Source organism: Falco cherrug, chromosome 9 (assembly GCF_023634085.1).
Source record: "Falco cherrug isolate bFalChe1 chromosome 9, bFalChe1.pri, whole genome shotgun sequence".
NCBI lineage: Eukaryota > Metazoa > Chordata > Aves > Falconiformes > Falconidae > Falco > Falco cherrug.
In genome coordinates this window covers 53,151,285-53,179,003 of record NC_073705.1, presented here as the reverse complement: position 1 = coordinate 53,179,003, position 27,719 = coordinate 53,151,285, and the positions used below count along the sequence as shown (strand labels likewise).

The following is a 27,719-nucleotide window of genomic DNA, read 5'->3' as shown; positions in this document are numbered from 1 at the left end:
TACTGTGCAGATGGGCAGGGCGGCAGAAAGCAAAACCCTGGAAGAGGCAACAAACCTGAGCTTGGCAACTGTCCAACGCCAACTTCAAAGGGGTCTGGAAGAGCACTGGTTATGAGATTTCCAGAACTGGCTTTTTATTCTGCTTTTCTTTTTGCACAGTGTTGTGGTTTTGTTTGTGGGGTTTTTTTTTAATTTAGAAGAAAAGAAAGCGTGCTAAGCACTTATGCTATTTGACTCTTTTGCATCAGCAGACAAATACCAGCGTGCTTCACTGTAAACTTGTCAGCACTCCAGGATCACCTCTGAAACACAGGGAAATAAAATAACAGTACCAGAGAGTTATCTACCTGCAACCAAACAATAAAACCAGGACTTGTGCAGCAACGCCATTCTCCTACCTGGGCAGCATTAACATTTGCTTATTGCCCTCTGCAGGGTGCTGGTGCTACAGGTAAAGCATCTCCTGTCAAGAGAAGAAATCAAGCAGAGAAGAAACTGAGCATAATGCTCAAAAGTAGAAATGACTTGCCTAGTTTCAAGGGCAACACAGATGAAAGAGTTTGAACAGAGCAGAGATTTATACCAATTCTTTAGCCTGCCTGGCTGATGGAGAACCACAGCACGTGATGTGTTTTAGCCAGCATCTAAAAAACACTCAAAATGACAAATTGCAATGGGTTTTGCAACAAGAGATCAGTCCTAGTCCTCAAAAGCTTGCGTAACAGTGGGAAAAATCTCATCCAGACCACAAAATGGTGAGTGAACAGGACAAAGGGAGGTATGAAAAGCTGCTGTGCCTTCAGACACTAGTGACTAGCAGGCAACAGGATGTTTTTCCATTGCCCATGAAAGCCCTGGCTGGCCCTGCCCCAGCTGGGAAGTAATTCACCTAGCAAGTTACACACTGCTCTCCAGAGAAGGCAAAGACCCTCTTCTAGCCCCTGTGAAGACAGGTTACATCTCAGAGTCTCAGATTATATCACGTTTATGAATTAATGTAAATCCTGGGCCTGATCTTGCAGGCTTTTCATAGGAGAACCTCCCACTGCCAGAGGGGAACCTCAGTGCTGGCTGAAAGTGATAACCCCTTCTGGGGTCCAGCTGTGGAAATGCCTGTGTGTGGGGAGGACATTCGCTCTGTTTTACGTGCCCTCTGCTTAAAAAGTGTATTTGTGGCAATAATGTCTCATACTTCCTTCACAAATCTTCATTCATACTATTTCAGTGGCTAGCATTTTTCATCTTTAATTTCAGCTTCTGAAATAACACCGAGAAAAATCATTATTTCAGAAGTCTGAAGGAGACCAGCCATAAAATTCTTCATCCTTAAAGTCATCTGGCCAGTTTTTATAGCCCAAGCCTCTCCCAATTCCACAGAAACACTGAACTTCCCTGTGTTTTGCTTGGTGGGTGCAATGAATCATAGAATCATAAAACCATAAGACGGATTGGGTTGGAAGGGACCTCAAAGCCCACCCAGTCCCACCCCGTGCCCCGGGCAGGGCCCCCTCCCCCCAGCCCAGGCTGCTCCCAGCCCCATCCAGCCTGGCCTTGAGCACTGCCAGGGATGGGGCACCCACAGCTGCTCTGGGCAGCCTGGGCCAGCGCCTCGCCGCCCTCACGGGGAACAATTTCTGCCTCACAGCTCATCTGCATCTCCCCTCTCTCAGCTTAAGGCCATTCCCCCTTGGCCTGTCACCACGTGCCCACGTACAAAGCCCCTCTCCAGCTTCTTGCCGGCCCCTGTAGGTGCTGGGAGCTGCTCCAAGGTCTCCCCGGAGCCTTCTCCTCCCCAGGCTGAGCAGCCCCAGCTCTCCCAGCCCGGCTCCATGGCAGAGGGGCTCCAGCTCCTCTGACCATCTTCACAGCCCTTGAGATGAGATCAGAGGACTGTGGATGAAACCCCACGCATGCTCCTGTGACACAGCAACCTTGGCTTGCCTTCTGCTTGTTCCTTCCCTATCCCAGTGTCTGAACCTTTCCTTCCATTCCTCTGATTTCTGTCATCCTCACAGTATGTTCAAACTGCTTAAATCTTGCTGTCACATCTCAGATGATACTTTTGTGCCATGATCTCCTGGTGTTGCCATTCTCTGATGTCCTGTCATCGCTCCCAAGCGTAACTGAGCTCATTAAAACTCCTGTTCTCCAGTGGTGCAGCTTTCTGCTCCATATAGCAAGGCTGGCCTGACAAATCCGTACACGCAGTGCTTTTTGGCCCCACTCCCCCTTGCTTTGAGACACTATTTGACAGCAAAAACTGAAAAATCATGGAATTGTAGTTCAAAGTAAACTTTAAAAAACTACCAATATCTTTATTGAAGTAATTTCACCCATTTGGAATTTTTCACAGGTAGAAATAAATACTGGAAGTTGTACATCAAAACAAACACAAAGTCCATCTCATCCTGAATTCTCTACAAAGCCTGCCTCTCTCTGACCACTGAATACAGCTCGATACCAGAATTACTGAATTACCTGATACCGTAAATCATATTCCACCTGCCTGAACAGAAGGGTAGACAACAGATTTGTCTACAGATTTGTAGACAAACAACAATATGTCACAACAGTGAAATCCAGAATTAAGTATTTAATAAAAAAAAAAAAAACACCAAAAAACCATGCTTTTGAAGTGAATCTGCAGAAAGGAAGTACAAAGCAGAACATAAAAAAAAAAAATCTTTCTGGTTCATTACGTTCAGTAATAAAATGCATTTAATTGCTGCAGATTACCAAATTAGCTTAAAGTACTACACCTAGCAGTCCCAGACTTTAACCGCACTGCAGGAACTGAATGAGGGCTTCTCACTTTGTCTTGTAGTGGCTGGCCCATTGTTTTGTTGCAGCAACTTAATACCGAGTATAGTTCAAATATATGGGTGAATTTTGCAACAAACGCAAACTCCAGTTTACTGGTAATTCTGCACTTTGGAGAAAAAAAAATTAATCTGAGTTTTGCGGATTCAGTCAGCATGAACAGGTCTGAAATATATTAATTTGCATTAAGCAAAACACTTTTATGGACAATATAATGACTCATACTCCAACAGCTTTCATTCTCTGCTAAAAGCAGTTGCATTGTTTTGCCTCTGAAGCTACTCATTATTCTATTAAAATTTCAGCCAAAACCAAGTTATCTTTGTCACGGTCAAATTCTTACTTTGTATACAAACAGCACCTGTTTGTAACTAATGAATTCTATTTCTCAGAAAAAGAAAGTAAATTGCCAAAGGGTTTTATTTAGCCTGTTTTGTAGAGAAATAATTCACTTGCACGTGCTCTGCTTACCTACTTTAGAAGGTACCATACCATTTCACTACATTAGCTCAAAGACCAAGCTGCATTCCAGCAAACTTACTGTGATTTTAATCTGGAAGCAATCAGCAACTAATTCCAGCATATCACTTGCAAAGACAGCATGAAATCTGAACGGCAATACTGCTGAGGATATGCAAAGAATCAGGCTCAATTCTAAGATTCCAGACTGAGTTCACCAAACATGAAAGGTGGGGAAAAGAAGTTACTACCACAGTGGTAAGCTGAGACAATTTTCAAGTTCTAAAGCACAGAATGAGGCAGTGCTGCTCATCTACTTCAGGGATTAATCAGTATTTATACAAGGTAGTGGACAAACAAGTACGTTAGGTAGTAGGTATCACTATAGTATCTTCTATTATTCTTTATTGGCAAATATTTGCACAGCACATAATCATGCTGATGGACAGGTAAGTAGCTCAAGACCCTAAAGGTTAATGATGTTTAAATGCCACAAGCATAAGCACTTACTCATGCAATTTGTGTAGACAGCACTCGGAGCAGCCACAACTTCAGGGACACAGGTCTTTTTAAAAAAATCACGAACACTGCTGATTAGGAAAGCAAGTATGTATTAGGAAGGTCCACTGCTCTCAGAAAACTGAGGCCATAGCTAATGCTAGAGACTAGAGTGGAGTTTTTGACAACTCTGCAGCCCCTGAGGATCAGCTCCTGGACCTCCTTCTGGCTCTGTCAGTGAACAGCTACATGACAATACAGAATCGCTTCATCTTGTTGTGTCTCTGCTACTTCAGGAAGGGCAGGTGACACCAACCCCTCTTTGGGATCCACAGACAGAAGGTGTAGAGTTACGGGCAAAGACAAATGAACAGATAATTTGCACAACAGTATGTGAAGTTTATCTGCAAGTCTCTTTCTAGGAGAAACAACAACTTTGCTAGCGCATGTCCTGAAGGCACAGCCAGCCTTGAAACTCTGAACATCTGCGGAGCCTGTGCTAAGCCATGCTTCAGTTTTCTTCTGCGACAACAAAGATTTCCTACTCCTTGTCGCACACACTCTTTCAGATGGCTCTTTGTAAAGTCACAACTGTCCCACCTGAACCCCCGCACACGGAATTGCTTTACAGCTCCCGTTCCACTTGTTCTTCTCACAATCTTCGCCTTGTTAAGACTCTCCACGTATTTTATTTTAACACGACTGTCCAGCTGCTCCACAGCCTCCCTGCTCCCCAGATTTCCGTTGCTCTTTTAAAGGACTCTCTAGAAAGTTGTGCTAACAGATGCACTATACGGGCCAAACAACAGGATGTTGTAAATGTCCAACTACTGTGTGCTTTTCATATGGATATGCTAATGGGAACACTATCAGCACACAGCTGTAAATGCAAATAACAGAGCACAGGCTGAGCATCTTTTATGGACGTTTAACCACCTTCTGTCTTGTAAGAGACCAGCTCCCTGCTATTTGTAAGATAAAAAGCGAATAGCTCACCTCGTGTCAATGCTGTGTAAATCAATTAAGACAATAACAGCACAGCACAGAGAGACTGTTACGGCTGGCTCCAGAAGAAGCCTTTAAGTCACCGATGGGGCTTTCTGATCTGCTCCACAGCATCTGCCAGTTAACTGCATACACTCGGAAGAGATGTGTTTTATTTAACTCTGTTATGCCACAGTAAATTAAACCAAGAAACGTTACAGGTTAGAAGTTTTAAAGGGCCAAATTATCTTATCAAGCTGCTTTTTGATTTTCTAGTCATCCACCACTCCACTGTCCCCACCTAAAGTTAGCAATAGCAGCCCCCCGGTGGATTTAATAACATTCCTGGCACTCTAGCTTCTGGGTTAAACCAGGGCTGCCCATGCCTTTAGGCACACAGATGCCTGTCTGCCATAGCCCAGCTGAATAACAAGAAGGATCCAGATTCGCCTTATCATTATGCAAGTGCGTAAGGAGGTCTGCTCTGTACAACAAATACTTCCATGGCTTATCCTTTCAGTACATACCGAAACCTAAGATATTTCACAGGTAAACTTTATCAGAGATGCAGGTACATTAGCAATAAATAAAGCATTCCCAGTCGTAACACTTAGTGTTCCTCACACAAGTTATACCGACTCAGATAGTGACTACTGATGCTTTCCTCAGGAGGGTCTCCACAGCACTGGGAAGTGCGTTACTGAATGTCATCTTGGTTGGGATGTTTCAGTGTCCGTCAGCTTCTTCGGTCATTTTTTTCCACTCCATCTGACTCTACTGCTAGCTAAAAACAAACAGATGAGAGAACCACACCCCTGTAGCCATCATAAATATAAAACGGGCCAAATTCCACTGGCAGAAATTACATTGCTATTCTCTCAAATACTAACTCAAATAACTGCAGAGCAGAATTTGGCTGAAATCAAGAAGAATCATGCAGCAAATATAGTTTTAAGGAGCTGAAATGCCTTCAGTCACGTGCAACCGATGACAAATGAAAATATTTACTTATGATTTTTATTGGTGTGTACTATATGTTGTTATGCAAAGTTAATTACTGTAATGGTGTGGGAGATGATGTAGCAAGGCAATCTGAAGAGAACAGGTCAGCTGTCATATTATGAGAGTCCCCATCTGTAGTATAAATTATCAAAATGGTATTTAAGACTCCTATTGAACATATATATGCACTAAAAGATTTTTGACATGTCTTTTAGCAAAAGATCTCAATTTGAATTAGTTATAAAGTTCCTATCTATCTGCAATTATTTGTTAATTGATACAAAAATGAATTCATTTTAAAAAGAGCTGCTTTTAGCTTTAATCCACCTGCTTGAAACCACCGAGCTGTACTATGACGCAGACAAATATTAATGACCAACTGGCAATAGGATAATGAGTCAACAACAATTTTAAATGGTGTGAGCTAGCACAATTACTAACCTAATAGGCAGATAAATAAGGCTACTCCACTTTACTCAGGGAAAACGATTATTCTTAACCATTACACTGAACGATCCAAACAAAGCGTTTGGGGTTGTTTTTTTCCCCTTCCTGGCACTTCTCCATACTGACTTCTGCCATTCCCAGTTTCAACAGCTACCACCACCTCTTCTCCATTGATCATTGATATGAAACTCCTCGGAGCCCACGTATGCCAAAACCAACCACCAATTCCCAGCATGCTCCCTCTGAAACAAGCCTCATGCACAGAGCTGAGGAGAAGCCCAGCAGCCCACGAAGCAGTGCGGCATTGTCACCCCTCCGGCAGCACAGCAGGCACCAGCAATGCTCACCAGATCCTGACCAAAACAGATCGACTTGCCCAGCACAGTTCTCAGAAGCCCGTTGCTAGATCACCTCTCCAAACTGTCCTCAAAGACCCCGGCAGCCCCCACCGGGTCAGACAGGCTGGATTAGCTACAGAGTTGCAGAAACCTCTGAGGAGAAACAAGGGCTTAGACATTTCCAATGTTTCAAGAGGAAGTCTGTAATATCTTACATTTAGCCCAAGGCCAGAGTTTCACTGTTGCTTCACTGGCATATTTCTGATATTGCTACCAGTTAAATTGCAGTTTACATTGCCTCCATAAAGGAGGTTTCAGCAGATGCAGTGACAAAAGTTAATAAATAACAGCCTGCAACCCAACAAAAAAGAAAGTTTAAAAACCTACAAGAAAAAAACAGTATGCCAAAAGGATCTGGTAAACTGTGATGCAGACCTTATTGAATATGTCCTGGTTTTTAAATAAACAATCTGATCTCCAGCAGTAATTACATAGTTGTTATTTATGTTCACTTTGTCCATGTCTGGAGGCCTCAGCTATGATCCAGGCTGTCCCATGCTACGCACTGCACAAACTTGGCATACGTGATGGTCCCCACAGAAAGCACCAATTGGCAAGAAATGAGAGGAGGGTAGTAAGGTTCTCCTGGAAGATGGAGAGCAGGAGAAGACTGTCCTTCACCAACAGACCGGCATGGGCATCAGCCTCAGCAGGAAGCAGTATTAGCAGGATTTGAGCAAGGCAAGAAGGAAAGCCAGGGAGCTGTAATCCAGGCAGAGCCCACCCCAGCAGTGCCTGACCCTTCGCAGTCAGCAAACAGGCTGCTTTACAGAGAAAAACAAACGCCTTCATTTTGCTACAAGCCTTTTCTCTTAGGGTTCCTCTTGAGTCCTGAGTCTGTAGCACAGGTACAGAAAGGCACGAGAACAGAAACCTCTGTGAAATATTGTGTAAAAGGGACATGAAGGAATGGGAACACAATCCCTTGGAAAACCCACGTGCCACAGGATTTCAGTACAATGTCTTTATAAAAGCAACTTTTCTCTCTGCCTAGTTTCACCGAATTCCCTTGGCGCGCTGCTCTTCTGTCAGCATTCTCAGCCCCCATGGCTCCCTCCGGCTGGCTGGGGCCAGCTGAGCACCACAAATGGGCCAAGAGCCTCAATAAGCTTTCAATTTGCTTCAAACACTGCTTTCTGACAGCACTGGAAAGTCGTCCTGTAGACAAAAACAGAAAATTCATCCAAAGACACTTTATGTGCCTGTTACACGTATATTAAGAAATACGAACAAAGATATAATTAAAAAACAAACACAAAACCAACAAAGCAGCAGCAAAGCCTTCTTCTATCACCAGTACATTTGGATCTTCTCTGGTTTTGCCTTTTCCATGGCAGTTCCACCAACAATTAGGCGTGTATTTAACTAACCTCATACAATTAACTGTAGTGATTTCATTATTTCTTCCTGCATTATTTCCCTGCTTGATAAAGCACTCACCACAAGTATGTTTGTGTTGGGTGGCCACAGAAAACAGAAGCCACAGAGGTGCTCGCCAAGGAGGCTGTCAATGTTTCACACAGGTTCAGTATTTAGATATTTAAAACATTTCAAGTGGGGTACACACAGCAGCACTCGCCACATGAAAGGATCCTGCAGCAGGTTAGTGAAACATCACGCAGAGCCAAAAGGCTCTTCAAGAAACCCATGACCTCCTCCAGCAGGGCAAACGCACAAACTAGTACCTATCTTTAAATAAAAATGGCCTTGCAGACATTGCTCTCCCTGGTCCCATCCTCCTCTGCTCAAGCAGGGCCAATACAAACACGCTGGCAAGTCAACCTAGTTCACCGAAGTGAGTTAAGTTAAATTAATGAACTCACTGTCTGTTTAGCAGCGGTCACTCAGCTTGTGTTAACTGGATTGCATTACTCAGCTAAAAGGGAAGCAGTTCACTACTTGTGGGCGCTGGAAAGTAACTCGCCATAACAGTATTTTGCTTTTGAGTCGCTTACAAGCTGGGCAATCATTAACTGCACCCCTGAAATTCTCCATTTCTGCTGCATTGCAAGTTCTGTGCAAGAAGCCCCAGCTAACCTGACAGCAAAGCTAACCAATGTACAGCTGCACCGTGCCAGCGTGGGCCATATTTTTTAAATTATTACAGGGGGAACGTGCCAGATCTCCCACCCATTGCCCGCTCCCGCCGCACGTGCGGTGACGACAGCAAGTACAAAAATCAAGCGGGATGTCACCTGCGCGCGCTGCTCCGGGCCCCTGTCCCCTGTCCCCATCAGCCCAGGGACAGCGGAGCCACAAGCTCAGTGGACACACTCACAGCTTAAAAAAGCCTAAAAACCACCAAGGTGATCCAAAATGTTCACGTTTGCTGCCCTGTCCCGCTCAGCTTCACACAGCAAGCCGAGGGGCTCCACAGCCGGGGCTGTCGCAAACCACGACCCCCGCGCGGCCTCGGGTGCAGCTGCAAAGCCCAGGCCAGGCCCGCACTGCGCGTTTCGGGGCGCCCGGCCCGCACCGCCATGCTCGGGGGTGCCCCCCCCGCACCCCGGGCGGCCCCTCACGCCGCCGGCCGCCTCCTCCTCCCCCGGCGGGGGGCCCAGGCCGGGCCGCGCCGCGCCGAGCCAAGCCGAGCCGCCGGCACCCACCTGCGCACCGCCTCCACCGAGCCGGCGATGGGCACCCCGCCGCCCTCGCCGCCGCTGTCGTAGAGGACGCCGCTGACATCCAGCAGCAGCCCCCGCACCGCCCGCGCCCAGGCCGCCATCTCCCCCCGCCGCGCCGCGGGGGCTGCCGGGAAATGGAGTCTGAGGCGGGCGGGCGGGACCGCGCCTCACGCCCGGCGCGATTCGCTCCGCCGCCGCCGCGCCGCCTCTCCATGCACTTATTAATTTATTTTGGGGTTTTTTAAGAAGGCACCTGAGGCCGCACGGGCCAGGTTTGGCTTTTCCAGGAGACGGCAGCAGCAGCGCGGCAGTGCCCGGCGGCTGCAGGCAAGCCCCAGAAGCGCGGCTCCTCTCCTCAGGCGGGGCGAGCCGGGCTGCCCGCCGCCAGCAGCCGGCCGAGGGGGCCGGCCGGGGACTGGGCGCCCGGCGGGTCAGCGAGGGCCGGGGCTTGCTCCCCGTGTCGCCATAAGCCCCCTCAGGCATGGCATCCCCGGGGAAAAAAACTTCCATCCTCTGAAACCCACATGGCACCTGAGCCAGAAGCTGTCAAGAGCGTAGGCAACATCCGTGTTCTCTTCAGGATTTATACTACTTGTGTCATTTCTGGAAGGGCTCCAGACCCTCAGCGATACCTTCGTGTCAGCACCCGGAGCCTTGATTTGGGCCAGGCTTTCCCAAAGCACGAGACACTTGGCATCCATCTTCCCACCCATCCCGCCGCTTCCCCGTGGCGCGGGAGCGTGGCTGGACAGACAGTGGTGCGAGGGCAGATCCCCACACCGCTCCCGCAGCCACCGCAGAGCCAGGGTTCACCACACACCCCGCAGGCAGCCCGCACCGCCTCTGCGGGTCTGAGGAAACTGAGGCAGGACAGGGTTTGGCCCTTGGGGACCGTGGCACTGAGCCACGCAGCGGCACAAGGCTGGCGGGACCCATGTCAGCTCAGCTGAAACACTGATGGGGCCATGCCCTGCCTCGGTATCTTCTACATGCCCAGCACTTCATACAGACCACAGAGAAAAAAACCCTGGCTCATCATATAAAGAATTGAACCGATCCCCTCCATTTTACAATCACGGATAAGACTTTATCAGCTGTGTTCTAGCTTTACAGATAACATTGTTTTCTCCCTTGATAAAGCCCCAATGCTTTCTTATTCTAATTCCATCAATAGCATGCCACGACTCCCAGAATATTTAAGGAGTTGTCGTGGAATTATAGTTCACTTTGTTTTAAGAAAAGCAGAGGAGCCTTGGCAGCATTGATTTGCATCACCGCTTCTGCCATAGCCTCTGGCTTCTCCTTAAAGATAATATCTAAACTGTGAAATTCATTAAATAGATCCAGAAATGGATCAGGTTATTTAAAACAACATTACTAATGGCGCAGTATCTCGGCTGTCTCCACCGATAGTGAACATTGTCTTGGATAATGTTATCAGTCCAGGACACCCGCTATGAATATTGATCCACAGCTTGTTACAGCCATCACTTGCCGTCAGGACAGGTCAGGGTTGAAACCCACCTAGCATCAAAGCAATTTAAAGACAGAACTCGGGCTGAATTTTAATGCTTGAGCTAGGAAACGGACCAACTTCAAACGCTCTGCTAAAACTAATCCACAAACCTATGCTTTTTCGTGTGTGCCTTTTCACATGCATGTATGTCTGTAGGTCAGTGTGCATGCATGGATGATACTTGAAGATGTCTGCTAGCTCACAAATTAATCTCAATGCTGCAATTTACCTCCTCAGCTCCCGCAGACACAACTCAATCAGAAGTATTTGTAGTTTCACATAGATCAGATTTTTTTTCCTTCAAACACAAAAAAAATACCTAGCACTGCCAAGGCTTTTAAGCATTCTTAAAATACTGAGCCATACACTTATTTACCATACAACAATACTTACGGTTTGTCCACATAGTTTGAAAGTAATGTTATGCCACAAAAAGAATCTTGTTTCAAAAACATTGACAGGATCTGCCCTAAGACTTCATACCCATTTTCTTTATTTGATCTCGCTTTTGTACCAAGCTGTTCAGTGGCTGCAGCTGCTCCTCCCCTTTTTCTTCTCCTTCTTCTGCACCTCAAGGAACCTGAAATACATTAGCAATAATCAACTACCACGCACCACTGTTTTCCAGTTCACCACCACCTTCACTTTTATGCACTTTTTACCACTTTTAGGGTACATCCCTAAAACTAAGATTTATCCTTCTGCAGCTTTAGTGTGTGAACTCCTCAGGACTGAGCTCCTTTCTCTTCTGCTGGTGTGGGGTAGCCCATAGCAGAGGCCAGTGCCAATCAGGTTCTTGGATGCTGCCACCACATAATTAACAGTAACAATTACTTGTAACCACATTACCCTGCACATCTTCATCTCATCTCTTGCTCTCCTATTATCTTAAGGCCTATGCCTTTGCAATTGCAAATAGAAAGCCCAATTCTGCTGAGGCTGAGATGCCAGTCAAGAGGAAGAGGGCTGTGGTCTGCACCTCTTCCTGGGAATAAAAGCAGGTTGGAATAACAGGTTCCTACCAAGGGCTGCCTTCCCTGGCCTCCTCTGGCTGAAGGGTGCCCCTTCCTTCACAGAATGAATCATAGAATCAGAGAACGGGTTGGGTTGGAAGGGACCTCAAAGCCCACCCAGTCCCACCCCGTGCCCCAGGCAGGGCCCCCTCCCCCCAGCCCAGGCTGCTCCCAGCCCCATCCAGCCTGGCCTTGAGCACTGCCAGGGATGGGGCACCCACAGCTGCTCTGGGCAGCCTGGGCCAGCGCCTCGCCGCCCTCACGGGGAACAATTTCTGCCTCACAGCTCATCTGCATCTCCCCTCTCTCAGCTTAAGGCCATTCCCCCTTGGCCTGTCACCACGTGCCCACGTACAAAGCCCCTCTCCAGCTTCTTGCCGGCCCCTGTAGGTGCTGGGAGCTGCTCTAAGGTCTCCCCGGAGCCTTCTCCTCCCCAGGCTGAGCAGCCCCAGCTCTCCCAGCCCGGCTCCATGGCAGAGGGGCTCCAGCCCCCTGACCACCTCCGTGGCCTCCTCTGGGCTCGCTCCAACAGGTCCGTGTCCTTCTCATGCTGGGGGCCCCAGAGCTGGTCGCAGCGCTGCAGGGGGGTCTCACGGGAGCGGAGCAGAGGGGCAGAATCCCCTCCCCCGCCCTGCTGGCCATGCTGCTGGGGATGCAGCCCAGGGCACGGGGGGCTCTCTGGGCTGCGAGCGCACATTGCTCGGTCACATGGAGCTTCTCATCCACCAACACCCCCAAGTTCTTCTCCTCGGGGCTGCTCTCAATCCATTCTCTGCCCAGCCTGTTATTTGTGCTTGGGATTGCCCCGACCCACGTGCAGGACCTTGCACTTGGCCTTGTTGCGCTTCATGAGGTTCACAGAGGCCGGCCTCTCAAGCCTGTCCAGGTCCCCTGGATGGCATCCCTTCCCTCCCGCGTGTCGCCCGCACCACACAGCTTGGTGTTATGGGTGAACTTGCTGAGGGTACACTCAATCCCACTGTCCACGCTGCTGACAAAAATGTTAAGCAGCACTGGTCCCAATACAGACCCCTAAGCAACACCACTTGTCACCGGTCTCCACTTTGACATTAAGCCATTGATTGCAACTCTCTGAGTGTGACTATCCAGCCAATTCCTTATCCACTCAATGGTCCACCTGTCAAATCCATATCTCTCCAGCTTAGAGACGAAGCTGTCATGTGGGACAGTGTCACATGCTTTGCACAAGTCCAGGTAGATGACACCAGTCGCTCTTCCCTTATCCACCAACACTGTAACCCTGTTGTACAAGGCCACCAGATTTGTCAGGCATGATTTCCCCCTAGTGAAGCCATGTTGGCTGTCACCAGTCACCTTATTTTCCATGTGCCTTAGCACAGATTCCAGGAGGATCTACTCCATGATCTTCCCAGACACAGAGGTGAGACTGACTGGCCTGTAGTTCCCTAGGTCTTCCTTATTTTGCTTTTTAAAAAATGGGGGTTATGTTTCCCCTTTTCCAGTCCATGGGAACTTGACTGGATTGCCATGACTTCTGAAATACGATGGATAGTGGCTTAGCCACTTCATCTGCCAGTTCCCTCAGGACCCGCAGATGCATCTCATCAGGTCCCATGGAGTTGTGCACCTTCAGGTTCCTTAGATGGTCTTGAACCTGATCTTCTCCTATGGTGGGTGGTTCCTCATTCTCCCAGTCCCTGCCTTTGCCTTCTGCAGCCCGGGCGGTGCGGCTGGAGCACTTGCTGTTGAAGACTGAGGCAAAAAAGTCATTGAGTACCTCAGGCTTTGCCATATCCTGGGTAACTAGGTCTCCTGTTTTCTTCTGGAGAGGGCCCACATTTTCCCTAGCCTTCTTTTATCACCGATGTACCTATAGAAGCTTTAGCTGTTGCCCTTGACGTCTCTGGCCAGATTTAATTCTATCAGGACTTTAGCTTTCCTAACCTGATCGCTGGCTGCTTGGACAATTTCTCTGCATTCCTCCCAGGGTACCTGTCCTTGCTTCCACCCTCTGTAGACTTCCTTTCTGTGTTTAAGTTTTTCCAGGAGCTCCTTGTTCATCCATGAAAGCCTCCTGGTGTTTTTTGCCGGACTTTCTCTTTGTAGGAATGCATCGCTCCTGAGCTTGGAGGAGGTGACCCTTGAATATGAACCAGATTTCTTGGGCCTCTCTTCCCTGCAGGGCTTTATCTCATGGTACTATACTAAGCAGACCCCTGAAGAGGCCAAGGTCTGCTCTCCCCAATTCTGTGGTAACAAGCTTGCTGTGTGCCCTCCTTGCAGCCCTAAGGACCTTGAACTCCACCATTTCATGGCCACTGCAGCTAAGGCTCCTCTTGAGCTTCACATTCCCCACTACCTGCTCCTTGGTGAGAATAAGGTCGAGCATAGTACCTCTCCTCATTGGCTCCTCTATCCCTTGGAGAAGGAAGTTATCAACAACGCATTCCAGGAACCTCCTGGATGGCTTACACCCTGCTGTGTTACCCCCCCAACAGATATCGGGGTGGTTGAAGTCCCCCATGAGGACTAGGGCTTGTGAATGTGAGGCTGCTCCTATCTGTCTATAAAGGACCTGATCCACCTGGTCCTCCTGGTCAAACAGCCCGTAGCAGACCCCCACTATAATGTCACTTGCCCCTGCTCTCCCTTTAATCCTGACCCATAAGCTCTTGGTGGGCTCTCACCCATCCCCAGGTGGAGCTCCATGCACTCCAGCTGGTCGTTGACATAGAGGGTGACACCCCCTCCTCCTCTGCCCTGACTGTCCTTCCTGAAGAGCCTGTATCCTTCCATCCCAACACTCCAGTCAAAGGAGCCATCCCACCACCTCTCCGTGATGCCAGTCAGACTGTAGCCCTGCAGGCGCACACATGTCTCTAGCTCCTCTTGTTTATTCCCCACGCCATGTGCCTTCGCATTTGCGTGGGGTCCCCCTGAAGCTGACTTACTGGCTGGGGTGGCTGGAATTCCTTTGTGCTGCTCTTCAGGTGCTCTCCTGCTGCCCTGTGATCCCTCTCCAGGCTCTGGGCATCTCTTGCTGGCACTGGCATCAAACTGGTAGGAGTGGGATGGACTGAGGTTCCCCTTTCCTGGCAATGCTACTGTAAAGCCTTCTTCTCCAGCTTGGCAAACCTATGACGGAAAATACTGCATCTACACCTCAGCCTGATTCATGGCACCAGCAAACACCGGAATGCTGAGAGGGAAAAGCATCCTCCTGAGCAGAACCAGATGTAGAGATACCAGGTTTCTTGTAAGCGCTGCTGGCGAGAAGTGGTCACGGTCATGGGACTGGCACAGGGTGGAGAGGCTTGGCCCGCTGTTGCCTACTCTATCCCAGTTCCAGGTGCGAACAGACAACAAAGCGTTACCACTCAAGGCAAGGAGGGTTCATCAGGGTGCTCGGTGGGGCAGGTACTGCTCCACAGCAGGCGTGCCTCAGTTTCCCTGCCTATTAACTGGGAATGGCATGAATGCCACGGGTGAGTTGCAGGAGCTGGGGGCAGCCCATGGCCCAGAGTCTGAACCAGACTGGCCCCGGGCTGACCCAGCATGAGAAGCTGCTCGTTCCCCCCGCGGTCCCCGCCGTAGTTTCACATCTGAAACGGCCGCTGGCAGCGGGAGCGCTTCGAGCCAGGACCCGCGGGGCGCAGCGCAGGCGGGTGCGGGAGCCGTCCCGCCGAGACAGGCGGCTCCCCCCGCCGGACCCCCGCCCGCCCAGGGGGCTGCAGGTGGCCCAGCGGGGGCACAGCGGCACCAGGGGCTCTCCGGACCCCGGGGGGCAGCAGCTGCCGGCGGGCTGCCACGTGCCGCCGCATCCTTGCACCGGCGGCGGACCCGGCTCTGGTGCCGGGGCTCCTGGCCGCCCCCGGCCCACCTCGCTGCGATGTGTCGCCCTCCGTGCCCTCCGTGTGTCCGTCTCGTGTCGTGCGTCGTCGTCCGCCCCCCCCCCCCAGTCCGGGGCAGGTAGCGGGAAAGCCCGGTCGCCGGGAGGCTGGGACGGAGGGTGGGAGGGAGGCGCCCGCTGCGCCCCGCGGAGCCGCGGGGAGGGGGCGCGGGGGCGGCGTGCCAATGGCTGCTCTGCCCCCTCCTCTGCCCCCACCCCGCCGCCGGCCCCTCCGCCCTCCCCGCCGACCCTCCTCCCCGGCGCTCACTCCGCGCCGCCAGCGCCCAGGCGTGCGGGTCGGGAGGCGGCCGGCTCCGCGCCCGGCGCAGCCCTCCGCCGGCTCCGCGCTGGGAGCCAGCAGGTCTCCGGGAAGCGCGGAGGGTGGGGGGGATGCCGGAATGCCCGGACCGCGGGGCCAAGGCGGCCCCCATCCATCATAAAATCTCCTTCTCCATCTTAGACATCCTGGATCCCCAGAAATTCAGCAGGAGACGCGAACCGGCCGCGGGGAGCTGGGGCAGCGGCCCCCGCTCGGGCGAGCGGGAGAAAAGTTTGGGAAGAGTTGAAGTAGGAAAGGACGCTGCTGCTCCCGGCAGCGGGAGGAATAAACTAGAGGCACATGGTAGGAACGCGCTCGAGTTTCTCCGGCCGGCGCTGGCGGGGCGAGCAGGTGGAGGCGCCGGCGGACGGGGGCCCCCGGCCCCCCGAGCCCGGGCTGCGCTCCCCGTGCGGGGCTCTCGCAGGAAGGTGCAGCGGGCAGCGCGGGGGGGGGGAGGGAGGGAGGGAGGGAGGGAGGGGGGGCTGGGGCTGGATTTTAAGTCTCGATGATGCGAAGGGAAAAGTTCTCGGTGTGTCGTTACCCGCCCCCCCGCGCCGGTTCCCGGCGTGCGGGGCCAGCCGCCGCCGCCCGAGGAGGACGGGGCATCCCGCCGCCGCATCCCGGCCCCGGCTGCGGCTGCTCTCCCCGCGGCACGGCGGCCCTTCCCCGGGGCGGGGTGGGGGTCGGGGCTGCCCCGGCCGGCCCTGACCGGCAGCGGGACGGGCGGCTGGGTAATTGCTCAGCCCGTCCCCACCGGAGGATGCCTTAGCTCCCGCTGATCGATATCCTATTACCGACTCCCGCCTATCTCCTGCCCGCAGCTTGCAGGTGCCCACTTCAAACCTCCTTCCCCCGGGCTGATCCTGATACTGTTCGATTAAAACTTACCTTTAATAGATGACATCTATCGATCTGGCCCTCGCAAATCTGAAACTCCATTAGCGCGGGGATGGGGAGGGGGGAGGGGATTTATTTCGCTTCAGAAGGGGACTTTAATAACTTCTTTTTTAATTGGTAAGAAATCCATACCGACGCCTCCCCCCTCCCCGCCGCAGACGCGATGGCACAGCGGGGAGCGCGGAGGTGCTCCCGCACGGCGGGCGGGCGGTTGTTTAGGGTGTTTTTTTTTCCTCCTCGTTATTTGATTTTAACGATTGCCCTTGTTTTATCGCGCTGGCGGGTGGGGGGTGCCGGGGGAGAGGCGGCTGGGCGCGGGGTGGGGGGCGGGAGGAGGGTGCGCGGCCGCCCCCCGAGGCGCCCTGACGAGCGCCGCCATCTCGCCTAGATGCGCACTCCCCGGCGGAGAGCGGCGCGGAGGCAGCGGGGCAGGAGCGCGACGAGGAGGGCCCGCCCGGGGCCGGGGCCGGGGCCCGCCCGGCCGCTCCCGAGGAGGCGGGCTCGCCGCGGGGCGCCCGGCGGCGGCGGGCCGAGGCGGGGTGCGGCAAGCCGCGGCGGGCGCGGACGGCCTTCACCTACGAGCAGCTGGTGGCCCTGGAGAACAAGTTCCGGGCCACGCGGTACCTGTCGGTCTGCGAGCGCCTCAGCCTGGCGCTCTCCCTCAGCCTCACCGAGACGCAGGTGAAGATCTGGTTCCAGAACCGCCGCACCAAGTGGAAGAAGCAGCACCCGGGCGCCGATGGGGCGGCCCCCGCCGCATCCCCCGCGGCGGCCGCGGGCGGCAGCAGCCCCAGCCCGCCGGGCCCCGGCGCTCTGCCCTTCCAGACTTTCCCTGCGTACGCCGCCGCCAACGGCCTCGGCCCGCCGGCCGCCCCCTTCGCGCTGGGCGGCGGCCCCTTCGCGCCCTTCCTCGGCCCCGCGTACCTCGGCCCCTTCTACGCCCCGCACCTCTGAGCCGGGCCGGGAGCCGGGCGCCGGGCGGCGGGGCCGAGCCGGCGGGGCCGCCCGGGAGCCAGGCGGGGCGCGGCGGCCTCACTGCTGCTGGTTGCATGGCCATGTGAAGTGTAAGAAATTGATTTTTTTTCTAGGCGTCACAGCAGAATGTGTAAGGTACCATACTTGGACACAGAGGGGAAAAAAACCCCAAACCCCAAGCCACTGTAACCACTGGATTTTATTAGCACGTTTGAGATGTAATTACAGCTGTTGGAGATGGGAAAAGTAACCCTCTTTACACATGCCTGACACTAATTCCTTGCAAATTCTTCTCCAAGTCTGTTTGTAAAACACTCCTCGCTGCCATTTGGCTTGCCAGCACATGTCCCAGATGCGGAGAGCTCGTTACTGCCGTCAGTGCTGCTGCTGGTGCATGTGGCCGTGTCACATCCCAGGGATGCTCGCAGGTGAAGACATCCTCTGAATTCACTCATGGACTCGGTTGTGCCCTGTTTGATTTATGTTGTGTTATCGTTTCTGACTTTGGGCCTGAAAACTGCAAGCCGTGGACTTGGTACCCCACCTGGAAGAGAGTTTCTCTTTTTTGTCTGAGAAGGTGTAGGAAACGGCAGCTCCGTGTCATCAGGCGACAAGTAGAAAATCTGTCCAGTCAGTGGGAAAGTGTTCAGTTGCTGCTAATGTACACTGCCTTTCTTTTCAGTTCATTCCCAGTGACTTCAGAGGTTTTGGATGAGATGTCTAAAGATCATTCTTTTTGCAGAGAACAGTTGTTCTTGTGATAATACAGCATTAGTGCCAAATGAGGCAGAAAAGAAAACATAAATCAGAGAAAATGATTACATTATTCATTTCTTTAAAAATGGGGCACTTGTGGTAGAAAATAAGTAAAATGCAGAATTTCCAGCATGCCGAGACCTATTTTCCATAACAGAGAAACACATGCTTTTTCTTTTTTGCTTTTTGGAGCATTTGTTAGAAAGGAAAATCACATTTCATCTTCATCGTTACAAGCACCGGAATGAAACGGAGTTTTAGCTGGGGGCTTATCTGTCCCTGAACGGATGGGAAGTAATTGGTTTAAAAAAAATCTGTCTCATGCAGTTTTACAAATTATTACAACACACTGTTCAAGACTTGTCCTCTCAGTCTCTTATGATGTTTTAAAGTATACATTGGCTCTCCAACCAAAAAGTTTAAGTCATAAATCCTATCTAGCTCTTCTTGTGTTTGTCTAAATAAAACATTTTTTTTAAATTATACCATGTTTAATTGTTTTTAATTGTACTTGGACAAAGCAGCGTTTGCTTTGTGGACCAGTTCCCCACTGGGTGTGTATGGAGACAGTGCCCTGGGGCCGCATGCATTGACTGCTGGTGGTACCCCACCTCCTCCAGGTGGGCTGCGAGGAGGGGCTTCGCGGACACCCCTTTCTTGCAGAAATTGGCTTCCTGACTTCCAGCTTTGCAGGGAGCGAGGTGTGAAGCGCTCAAGGCCAGGCTTAGAGAACAGCTTCTGGCAGGCAGGCTAACTGAAATTGCCTGCCGTTGTCTTCCGCACTTGAAGAGGAGGTGTTCGGTGTCGCCTCGATTACTTGTGTAGCTATGAACAAAGCATCAGGTTCGCCTAGGGTCATGGTTTTGGAATTCATAAGTACTGTATCAATTTATTTACTTGCAGGTTAATTAAAGTAACTTTTTAACTCTGATTTGACTTAAGTTAGAGTTGGAAAAGACAGGGTTGTTACAACCACACAGCATACATCCTGAGCTGCTGTGTTTTCTGGGCATTGAATCAGCAGCCCCAGGTGTCTGAGCCATCGGGATGCAACACTGCTAGCAAACCAGCTGTCCATTTCTGGCTGCCTGTAGCCAAGCCCCACAGAGAGAGAAAGATGTTCTACCAGGCTTGTCTAGTCCATTTTCCCTGCCACAAGTTAGGACTAACCAGACCTAAATCCTCTTGACTATTTGTGGTCTCCTACATGTGATTGGCATCGCTGTGCATGAAAAAACGGTTCTTAATTTCATTTGGCTGTCACTTTTAAGACGTTCCCAGAGCACGAAATGGTTGGTCACCTGCACTGTACTGAAACTTCTGGTGGAAAAAAAAGACTTGTGTGCTGTCATTTGTCCTGTGATTAGTTCTATTCCTTAAGAAGTGTAAATCGTAGCAAAAAACAGGGAACGTTACGAATCAAAATAACACAAATACTATAAATTGTCTCCTCCTTTGAGATGTGGTTTTGCTGTTCATAAATGTTTTCTAGGCTCTGCGGTTTGCCAGCAATTTTGCCTTTGGCAAAACGATGTTAGCTTTATAGGAAATCTGAATACTTCATTCCTGTGCAAGAAATGGCAGCCCTTTTTTCCACCGCTTTTAGTCAACTTCTATAGCCCAGATTCACAAAAATGTTTTACAGTTAATTCCAGAGAAGATACTGGTCATGGTTCCCACTTTGCGTGACTTGCACCTCTGCACAGCATTGGAAAGGCGATGCATAGCAATGGGACTGCAGATTTTCTGGCACTGATCCCAGGCCACCAAAGCGTTTCTGGCTAAACGCTTCCAAGCCCTTCAGATAGACCCTTCCCCTCCTGCTTTGCTGAGGGGGCAGCTGCTTGGGTGGGTGATCTCTTTGGCTTCTAGTTAGGGATGTGGTGACTGGCCACTTATTACAGCTGTAATTAAAAGCAGTCCCGGAAACAGCAATTGCCATCAAACACTGCGTTGTCCAGATTATGCTATTTGCGCTGGTAACACTTTTGGAAATGCCCCACTGAGTATCCATTATCTCTAACAATTCTGAATACCGATTTGTGCAGTATTTTCAGGCATAGACAAAAATTGACTTTACTCACAGCTGAGTATAGATGTTAAAGGGGATCACACGTAAGTCCCATGTGTAAAAGGCAAAATATGCATTTCTATTAAATTAAAAGTTTTGAATTCAAATGCTCCACAGAGTACAGGAAAGTTAGTAGCCTCCCTCATTCCTACCATACCATCTGTAGTAGCAGCGTCTGTGGTGAGCAGGCATCATCAGCTGTGCTTCAGACTGCCCAAACTACTGGCAACTTCTAGGTCATGCAAGCCTGGATAGAGCTTTGCTTATACTCTTTTTGGTTTTATTCCAGAACATAACACGGCAGCGAGGGTACTAGGCTTGAAATCTCACCTCCAGCAATGGCATCTACTTGGTGCTTCATTGGACAGCAAGAGAGCATATGCTGTGCTTCAGCTGTAGAAAGGGAAAGCTTTTGGCTCATACAGTGTTCATCACTAGACAAAAATTTCACTCTTGTTTCATACCTTCTCTCTGCACAGGCAATATTAATGGTCCAAGAACCACAAAAGCACTTTGGAAATCAACTTCATTTAAGCTAATAACGAAAGAAGTACATGGGGGAACACCGTGACATCACAGTTTGGGAAAAGTTAGAAATGTCAGTTTAACTGGACTTTCAGATCTGTACTTAAGAAAAAAATGAAACAACTCATACCGTTGGGTTTGCAAAGTCTGAAGAATACACTGGACAATTAAATGCATTGAGAAACAAAATATAAATATATTTATTGAAATGTCAGTGAGCAAGCGTTTTTCATGAAGAAAACCGATATGGTTTGTTGTGTAATAGAGGACTGGAAAATTAAACTGAATTCTATTTCCTTCCTGGTGATCTCTTCCTTTCTCATAATTTGCCAGAACGTCTGTAATAAGCTGCGTCCCACCGACACACAGCTTACTGAGCTGGGGATAGGATCCCCTGGTTTCCACCTGTGGATTTTACTTTGCAGCGCCCGTCCCCCTGCGCTGGGCACTGGCCAGGCCGCCCCTCGAAGCCGGGCTCAGCTCTGGGCCCCTCACTCCCAGACAGACCCTGGGGGGCCGCAGCGTGTCCAGAGCCGGGCAGGGGGCTGGGCAGGGGGCTGGGGCACAGGGCTGGTGGGCAGCGGCTGGGGGAGCTGGGGGGGCTCAGCCTGCAGAAAAGGGGGCTCGGGGGGCCCTGATGGCTCTCAGCTCCCTGGCAGGGGCTGTGGGCAGGGGGGGTCGGTCTCTGCTCCCAGGGAACCAGCCACAGGACAAGAGGGAACGGCCTCGAGTTGCGCCAGGGGAGGGTTAGGTTGGGTGGCAGGGAAAGTTCTTCTTCACCAAAAGGGTGGGCAAGCCCTGGCACAGGCTGCCCAGGGAGCTGGTGGGGTCACCAGCCCTGGAGGTGTTTAAAAAATTCGTAGAGGTAGTGCTTAGAGAAATGATTTTGTGGCAGACTTTTCCAACCTAAATGATTCAAAGTAGGGCCGTGTAGAGAGAGTCAGGGATGACCCAAGACAAGGAGCAGGCAGAGACTGAGCTCAGTGACCTTGCTGTTCCCTGCTTCTGGCAGAACAGTTCCTTCAGAAGAAACATGACCACTGATATTTTTTTGTCACTGTGGAACATGTAAGTCCTACCTCCTGATGGCAGCACAGGTTTTATTTATGTTAAGGTGTACATAGCAAATGTCTTTTGGCAGATGTGCTCTTGGCCATCCACACTCAGATACACCTGTGTTGTGTGAAATGGCCAATGCACAGGAGACGCAAACATAGAACCGTGGAATCATTTGGGTTGGAAAAGACCCCTGGGATCACCAAGTACAACCGTTAACCCAGCACTGCCCAGCCCACCGCTAACCCGTGTCCCTAACTGCCACACCTACACCCCTTTTAGGCACCTCCAGGGCTGGTGACCCCACCAGCTCCCTGGGCAGCCTGTGCCAGGGCTTGCCCACCCTTTTGGTGAAGAAGAACTTTCCCTGCCACCCAACCTAACCCTCCCCTGGCGCAACTCGAGGCCGTTCCCTCTTGTCCTGTGGCTGGTTCCCTGGGAGCAGAGACCGACCCCCCCTGCCCACAGCCCCTGCCAGGGAGCTGAGAGCCATCAGGGCCCCCCGAGCCCCCTTTTCTGCAGGCTGAGCCCCCCCAGCTCCCCCAGCCGCTGCCCACCAGCCCTGTGCCCCAGCCCCCTGCCCAGCCCCCTGCCCGGCTCTGGACACGCTGCGGCCCCCCAGGGTCTGTCTGGGAGTGAGGGGCCCAGAGCTGAGCCCGGCTTCGAGGGGCGGCCTGGCCAGTGCCCAGCGCAGGGGGACGGGCGCTGCCCTGGCCCTGCTGGCCACACCATGTTTGCTCTGGCTATTCCCTTTATCAGCTCCCTGGTGGGCTCCAGATAGCTATTGCTGGACTGTAACACCTTGCTCTTACTCCTGAAGGTGTCAGCTAGGAAGACCTGGAGCAGGAAACGTACCAAACATTTCAAAATTGGTTACTGTGCGCTGGGTTCCAGCCAGCAGTTTTTCTGTACGATATGTAAGAAGCAGACTGGGTCCCTTTTAAAGACGTGGGTATCTAATTCTACATTATTTTCTATGACACATATTAGAACAACAGGTATGTGCAAACCTAGTCTTGGTATACTCAGTCTGACAGCTAGACCCTTTTTCTTGTTTACCTTATTTCATAAAACATCATAGATACTACCTTTGGCAACCTGCCAGGCCTATACCATGTTCAGAAAAGCAATGAAAGTCAAGGTACTCATGTGTTTATCAAAGGGCTCACAAAATATAACAGCTGATCTATTAAATGCCTCATCAGCTCACTAAGTGGTCAGGTGACTCAGGAGTGATTGAGAAGCGTTGCTTTCGTCCCATAACTGGTTACGAATTAGATCAAAGTCTGATTTTCAGCAGCTTTACAGCTCACAGGCAGACTAGACGTCTAGCAAAATATTTGGTGTGTGAGATCCTCCTGAAGAAAAATTGATAATAGGGTTCTTGCATCACTAGACCTGAACGCGTTTTTTCTTTTCCAGTGTGACCCTGTATCAGCTGAGGTCACCTTGAACAGATCTTTACAGCGCTTTCTTGACACAGAAAACTCATATTCCGGGCCCCGTTTCTGGTAGGGTACTCAGTAAAAGTTTCTGGGAAGATACTGATGAGTGCAACTAATTTACAAGAGGCATGTTACAGGTTTGCTTTAGCCTCTTACTTGGCATCTTTGCTATTTTATTCACAGGAGGTGTTTTGTGGTTGCTGTGATTCATGTAGCCTGTAGCAACACCACCTTTGCTTACTACTGTAGCACAAATATTAAACTCAATTTATCTTAGATTTTCCCCTTTAAACACCAAAGAGTTCCCAAGCTAGCTTCTTTCTCAAGTTGATCATCTCATTTTCTGTGTTCTGTTGAAAGCCACATGAAAAATGTAATTAAAGATGTGGCATTCCATGGGGCTTAGGCACGTTGTAACACTGCAGAGAGATTTCAGTAGTATTTAAGATCCATGCTTTTCCATTGAGCAGCCTCTGACATGCTGAAAATACTGTAAAAGATACAAGATTTATGCACAAGATCAATACAAATAAAAGATTTTACTCCTTTTGACACATGCTGATTTGTTATAGTACCTTTGATCATGGAAATTATTTCACTGCTATTTCTTTAAACATTTGTATATTTTTTAAAAAGACAGAATATACAGAGATACATACTTTGCCAAATGAGAACTGTAGAAGATGTCAGGTTTTCTGTCTGTGGATCTCTGAGAACCTGACTTCACAAATTGAGAGCCAGCTGAGTTGAAACCTTGCCCTCTCAGGTTAGGTCAGTTCTGTGATGATGTCCCAACATCCAATACCTGTGCTGACTCCTCTTTCGTGTTCGTGGGTAGCCGTTAGACTTTCTTATCATCCAGTCCCTTCCACTGAATTACACTGAACGTCACAAGTATCAGTGAATTCAAGAAATGCTGCATTTCACTGAAAGTGCTACAGAAGAGCATTAGTTTGAATAAATGATAAACAAGCTGCAGGGAGCAAAGAATGGATTAAATACTTTACTAATTTATTTGTCCCTTACAAGGATAAGTAAGTAATGTCTGTCAAGATCCTGCTGCTTTCTGAAGATCTTACTTTCTTTTGGCAATATGCTCTCTGTATTTCTGACCCCTCAAGTTGTGTGATTTTTGAAAACAATTATTATGAAAGAAATTGTTTTAAAACTATGTACTTCAAGGCAAAGTCTTTTGTCCTAACATGTATCAAGAAAGTCTGTAATTTTCAGAATTATCTAGTATTCTAGAAAATGTAAGGCTAGTTTAAAGTCCTAACTGCAGAAGTTCAGGAACTGACTGCATGTCATCCTACGGTAATGACAGGTGGCAGATAATGCAGTAGGTTGCCTCGCTAATCTTTTACTGGAATGACACCAAATTAAAGTCTGACTTGGTCGAGGAGCTATGTAAATTCTTCATCTTAGAGACTACAGTAGCCCTGAGCAGGTGAGTGCTTACCATTTAGCAAGACTAGCAATTGTTGTTGCAGCAATGTCAAACACTGGAACAGCAGGGCTGGCAGGGACATGCTGTGGAAGAATTTTGAGAAGAGTTTCCCAGCTCCTGAGATAAAGTGTATCCAGATGTTCAGTGCTCAATCCTGAGATTAAGCAAATTGACAAGATACTTATTACACAGTTAGATGAATTTATGTTCATTTTCTGTGTGCTCTCATGACAGTTATAGCTGCCATCTGGGTCACATTTTGAAAGTCTGGAGAGCAGGTAAAGTAATTGTCTTTTCCAGAAATCACTGTCCTGAGAAAATCCAAGAATGAAGAATGGAAGTTAGGAAGCAAAAGGTCTGCAGGATCCAGATCAAAATTCATTTGTACAAGGAAGAAGCAAGCTCACGTATGAGGCACCTGAAAGCCTGAAATTCAAACTGACTTAGTCTCACTCCAATTTTCTTTGAATTTTATTTTAACATTTCTGATTTTTATGCTAGAAAATGCTATTCATTTGGTTTCTGTAAATTCTTGGACTCCTGCCCACCTTCTGCTCTCATGGATCTCACACTCGGATTGTGTTGCTGTTGGAATTGAGGTACACTACTGTCAGAGTTGCATGTCAGAACTAGAGAAAAATCTAAAACTAGTCACTAGTGAGCTGAAGATACACAGCTCTTAATCTGTCTTGGTACATCTGAAAGTTGGTTTTCCCAAACTCTGTCCAATTTGTGTCTTCCTGATAGTGTGATGCCCAGGGAATATGATGCTCACCAGACATTATATGTAGAAAGCCTCTTTCATTTAATTAACTTCAAGAAATACAAAAGCTTATACTTTACCTTTAAATTTAGCATACAAATAATATGTCTCATCTCATTTGTGGAAGGGTCTGGGTGTAGGCATTGATAAGCTGCAAAGGGAAATAGCTGAATGTAAGTTCAAACATTGGAAACAATGCCTAACAGAAGACAGTAACTTAAACTATTTTGATTCTATAATCCAGTTATCCACACTGTCATCTAACAAGCAGAATGTCATTGAAATCTGTGTAAAATAAGCCAAAATACAAATTAGGGAGGATAAGTATTAACTATAGCTCAAGGTTTATAGCGCAATAAGAATATCAGCTCTAAGGGTTGTTTGTGGTGCTTTCAGCTGGGTTAACTAACATCCATCCAATAAAACAGCACTATTTTGAGGGGGTCGTCCTATGCTTTGCCAAACTATCTTGAAAAATATGAGCTAAAAAAGAAATCTCTAACAGAATTTGAGAGGCAGATATGCTTTGCATGTATTACAATTTGTTGCTCGTGTGCTCTGACTGCACTGTAAAATATTCTGGCTGTGCTGCAGGAAAAACTAAAGTTTCTTGTCCTGCAAGGAATGTCTTAATGTAGAATTCTGCTGTCCGTAAATAACCAGAATAACACAAACATAGGCCATGGAAAGCCATTGTTCTATATAAGACACTATCAAAAATGTGCATGACCTTCAACTCTCATTGACGAAAATGAAAGATGGAAGTGCACAAGTAGAAAATTCTTGAAATCACCCATCTATCCCTTGGTATCTTATAATCATCTTCTTCTTGGCTCTTTCCCAGATATATGTGTTCAAGTAGGAGACATCTGCCACAGAAAAGTCTTACCCCTGTGTAGGTTTGATATTACACCAGACGCTTTCTGATAGTGGGCAAACCAAGAAATGATACATGGCCTGTGTCTGCGCGTTCCACACGTACACGTGTTACAAGAGTCCCATCACTGCATACTGTTACCTTGGCAGTCCTTGTTCAGATGACACAAACATCTGCAGGGCTGGCCTGCAGAGTACGTGACAGCATCACACTCTGCAGAAAGCTGTTCAGTATGAGGTACCTGGGCAGCTGTCAGGCTGCAGCTGTAGGTTGAGTTCTCCAGGGCAATATGCTGACCACGAGGTTTGCCTTAAAAGCTGCCTTTGGCTCAGAGAAGCATAACTTTTCTGCTGAGTGGCAGTTTCAACAAAAAAGAGAAATGGTGAAGACTACCCTTGTGGCTTCCCTAGAGATGGGAAGAGGGGTGGGACTGTCTTTCTGCCAGCACTGTAGACTTGTATTGGTTTTAGCTAACTCTGAACTTGCACCTTGAGCCTCATGACTTGGATAAACTTCATATCCAACCTGCTGACCGGTCTGAGTCTCACTCCGAAGTGAGGAACTCTTCCTCTGAGCTGAGTAAGAAACTACCATGCCATTAAAGAACTGAACACTGGTGCGTGTACCTAAACATCAGCTATTGAGGCACTTTGGGGACATACTGCAGCAGACCTAAGACAGTGTTAAACTCAAGAAAGGGCCCTGCAACCTTGCCACTGCACTCGTGCCTGCAGCAGCTCCCACGAGCAGCATGTTAATCCCTGGTGCACACTGAGCTTGTGCAGCCAAACTGACTTAGGAGGCCAAGGCTGTAATAATTCCCTTGTATTGGCCCTACCTCTAAATAACCACAATAACTGGGATGCAGTTCCTCCGTCTCTTCACATGCCTAATTCCCAACGACTTCAATGAGCATTTCTGCCAGAGACAGAGCTGCAGAATTACTCCTAACAACA

The 27,719-nt window shown here is 49.5% G+C and overlaps 2 protein-coding genes across 8 annotated transcripts in view; one reads left to right on the top strand and one right to left on the bottom strand.

Annotated features, from left to right (window-relative positions):
* Positions 1–9,373, bottom strand: part of LHPP (phospholysine phosphohistidine inorganic pyrophosphate phosphatase) — a 90,736-nt gene extending 81,363 nt beyond the window's left edge. For 5 of the 7 annotated variants that reach the window (XR_008733847.1, XM_055720519.1, XM_055720524.1 and 2 more), the window contains exon 1: positions 9,215–9,373. Coding sequence is in view for 5 of the 7 variants with exons in the window: in XM_055720519.1 (XP_055576494.1) it covers positions 9,215–9,333 (119 nt within the window). In the remaining 2 variants the exon portion in view is untranslated. Of the gene's footprint in view, positions 1–4,773; positions 4,885–9,214 lie in introns of those variants that run through there. The other 2 variants (XM_055720520.1, XM_055720525.1) reach the window with 2 other exon arrangements.
* Positions 9,374–16,022: 6,649 nt separating this feature from the next.
* On the top strand, positions 16,023–19,004 carry NKX1-2 (NK1 homeobox 2). Its single transcript, XM_055720667.1, has 2 exons — positions 16,023–16,254; positions 17,219–19,004. The coding sequence occupies exons 1-2, from the start codon at positions 16,023–16,025 to the stop codon at positions 17,800–17,802; spliced, it is 816 nt and encodes a 271-aa protein (XP_055576642.1). The 3' UTR covers positions 17,803–19,004.
* Positions 19,005–27,719: the final 8,715 nt, after the last annotated feature.

Coding starts and splice junctions, on each gene's coding strand:
- NKX1-2 (XM_055720667.1), top strand. CDS start 16,023: ATGCCGGAATGCCCGGACCGCGGGGCCAAGGCGGCCCCCATCCATCAT. Junction 16,255..17,218: donor GAATAAACTAGAGGCACATG/GTAGGAACGCGC, acceptor CGCCCTGACGAG/CGCCGCCATCTCGCCTAGAT.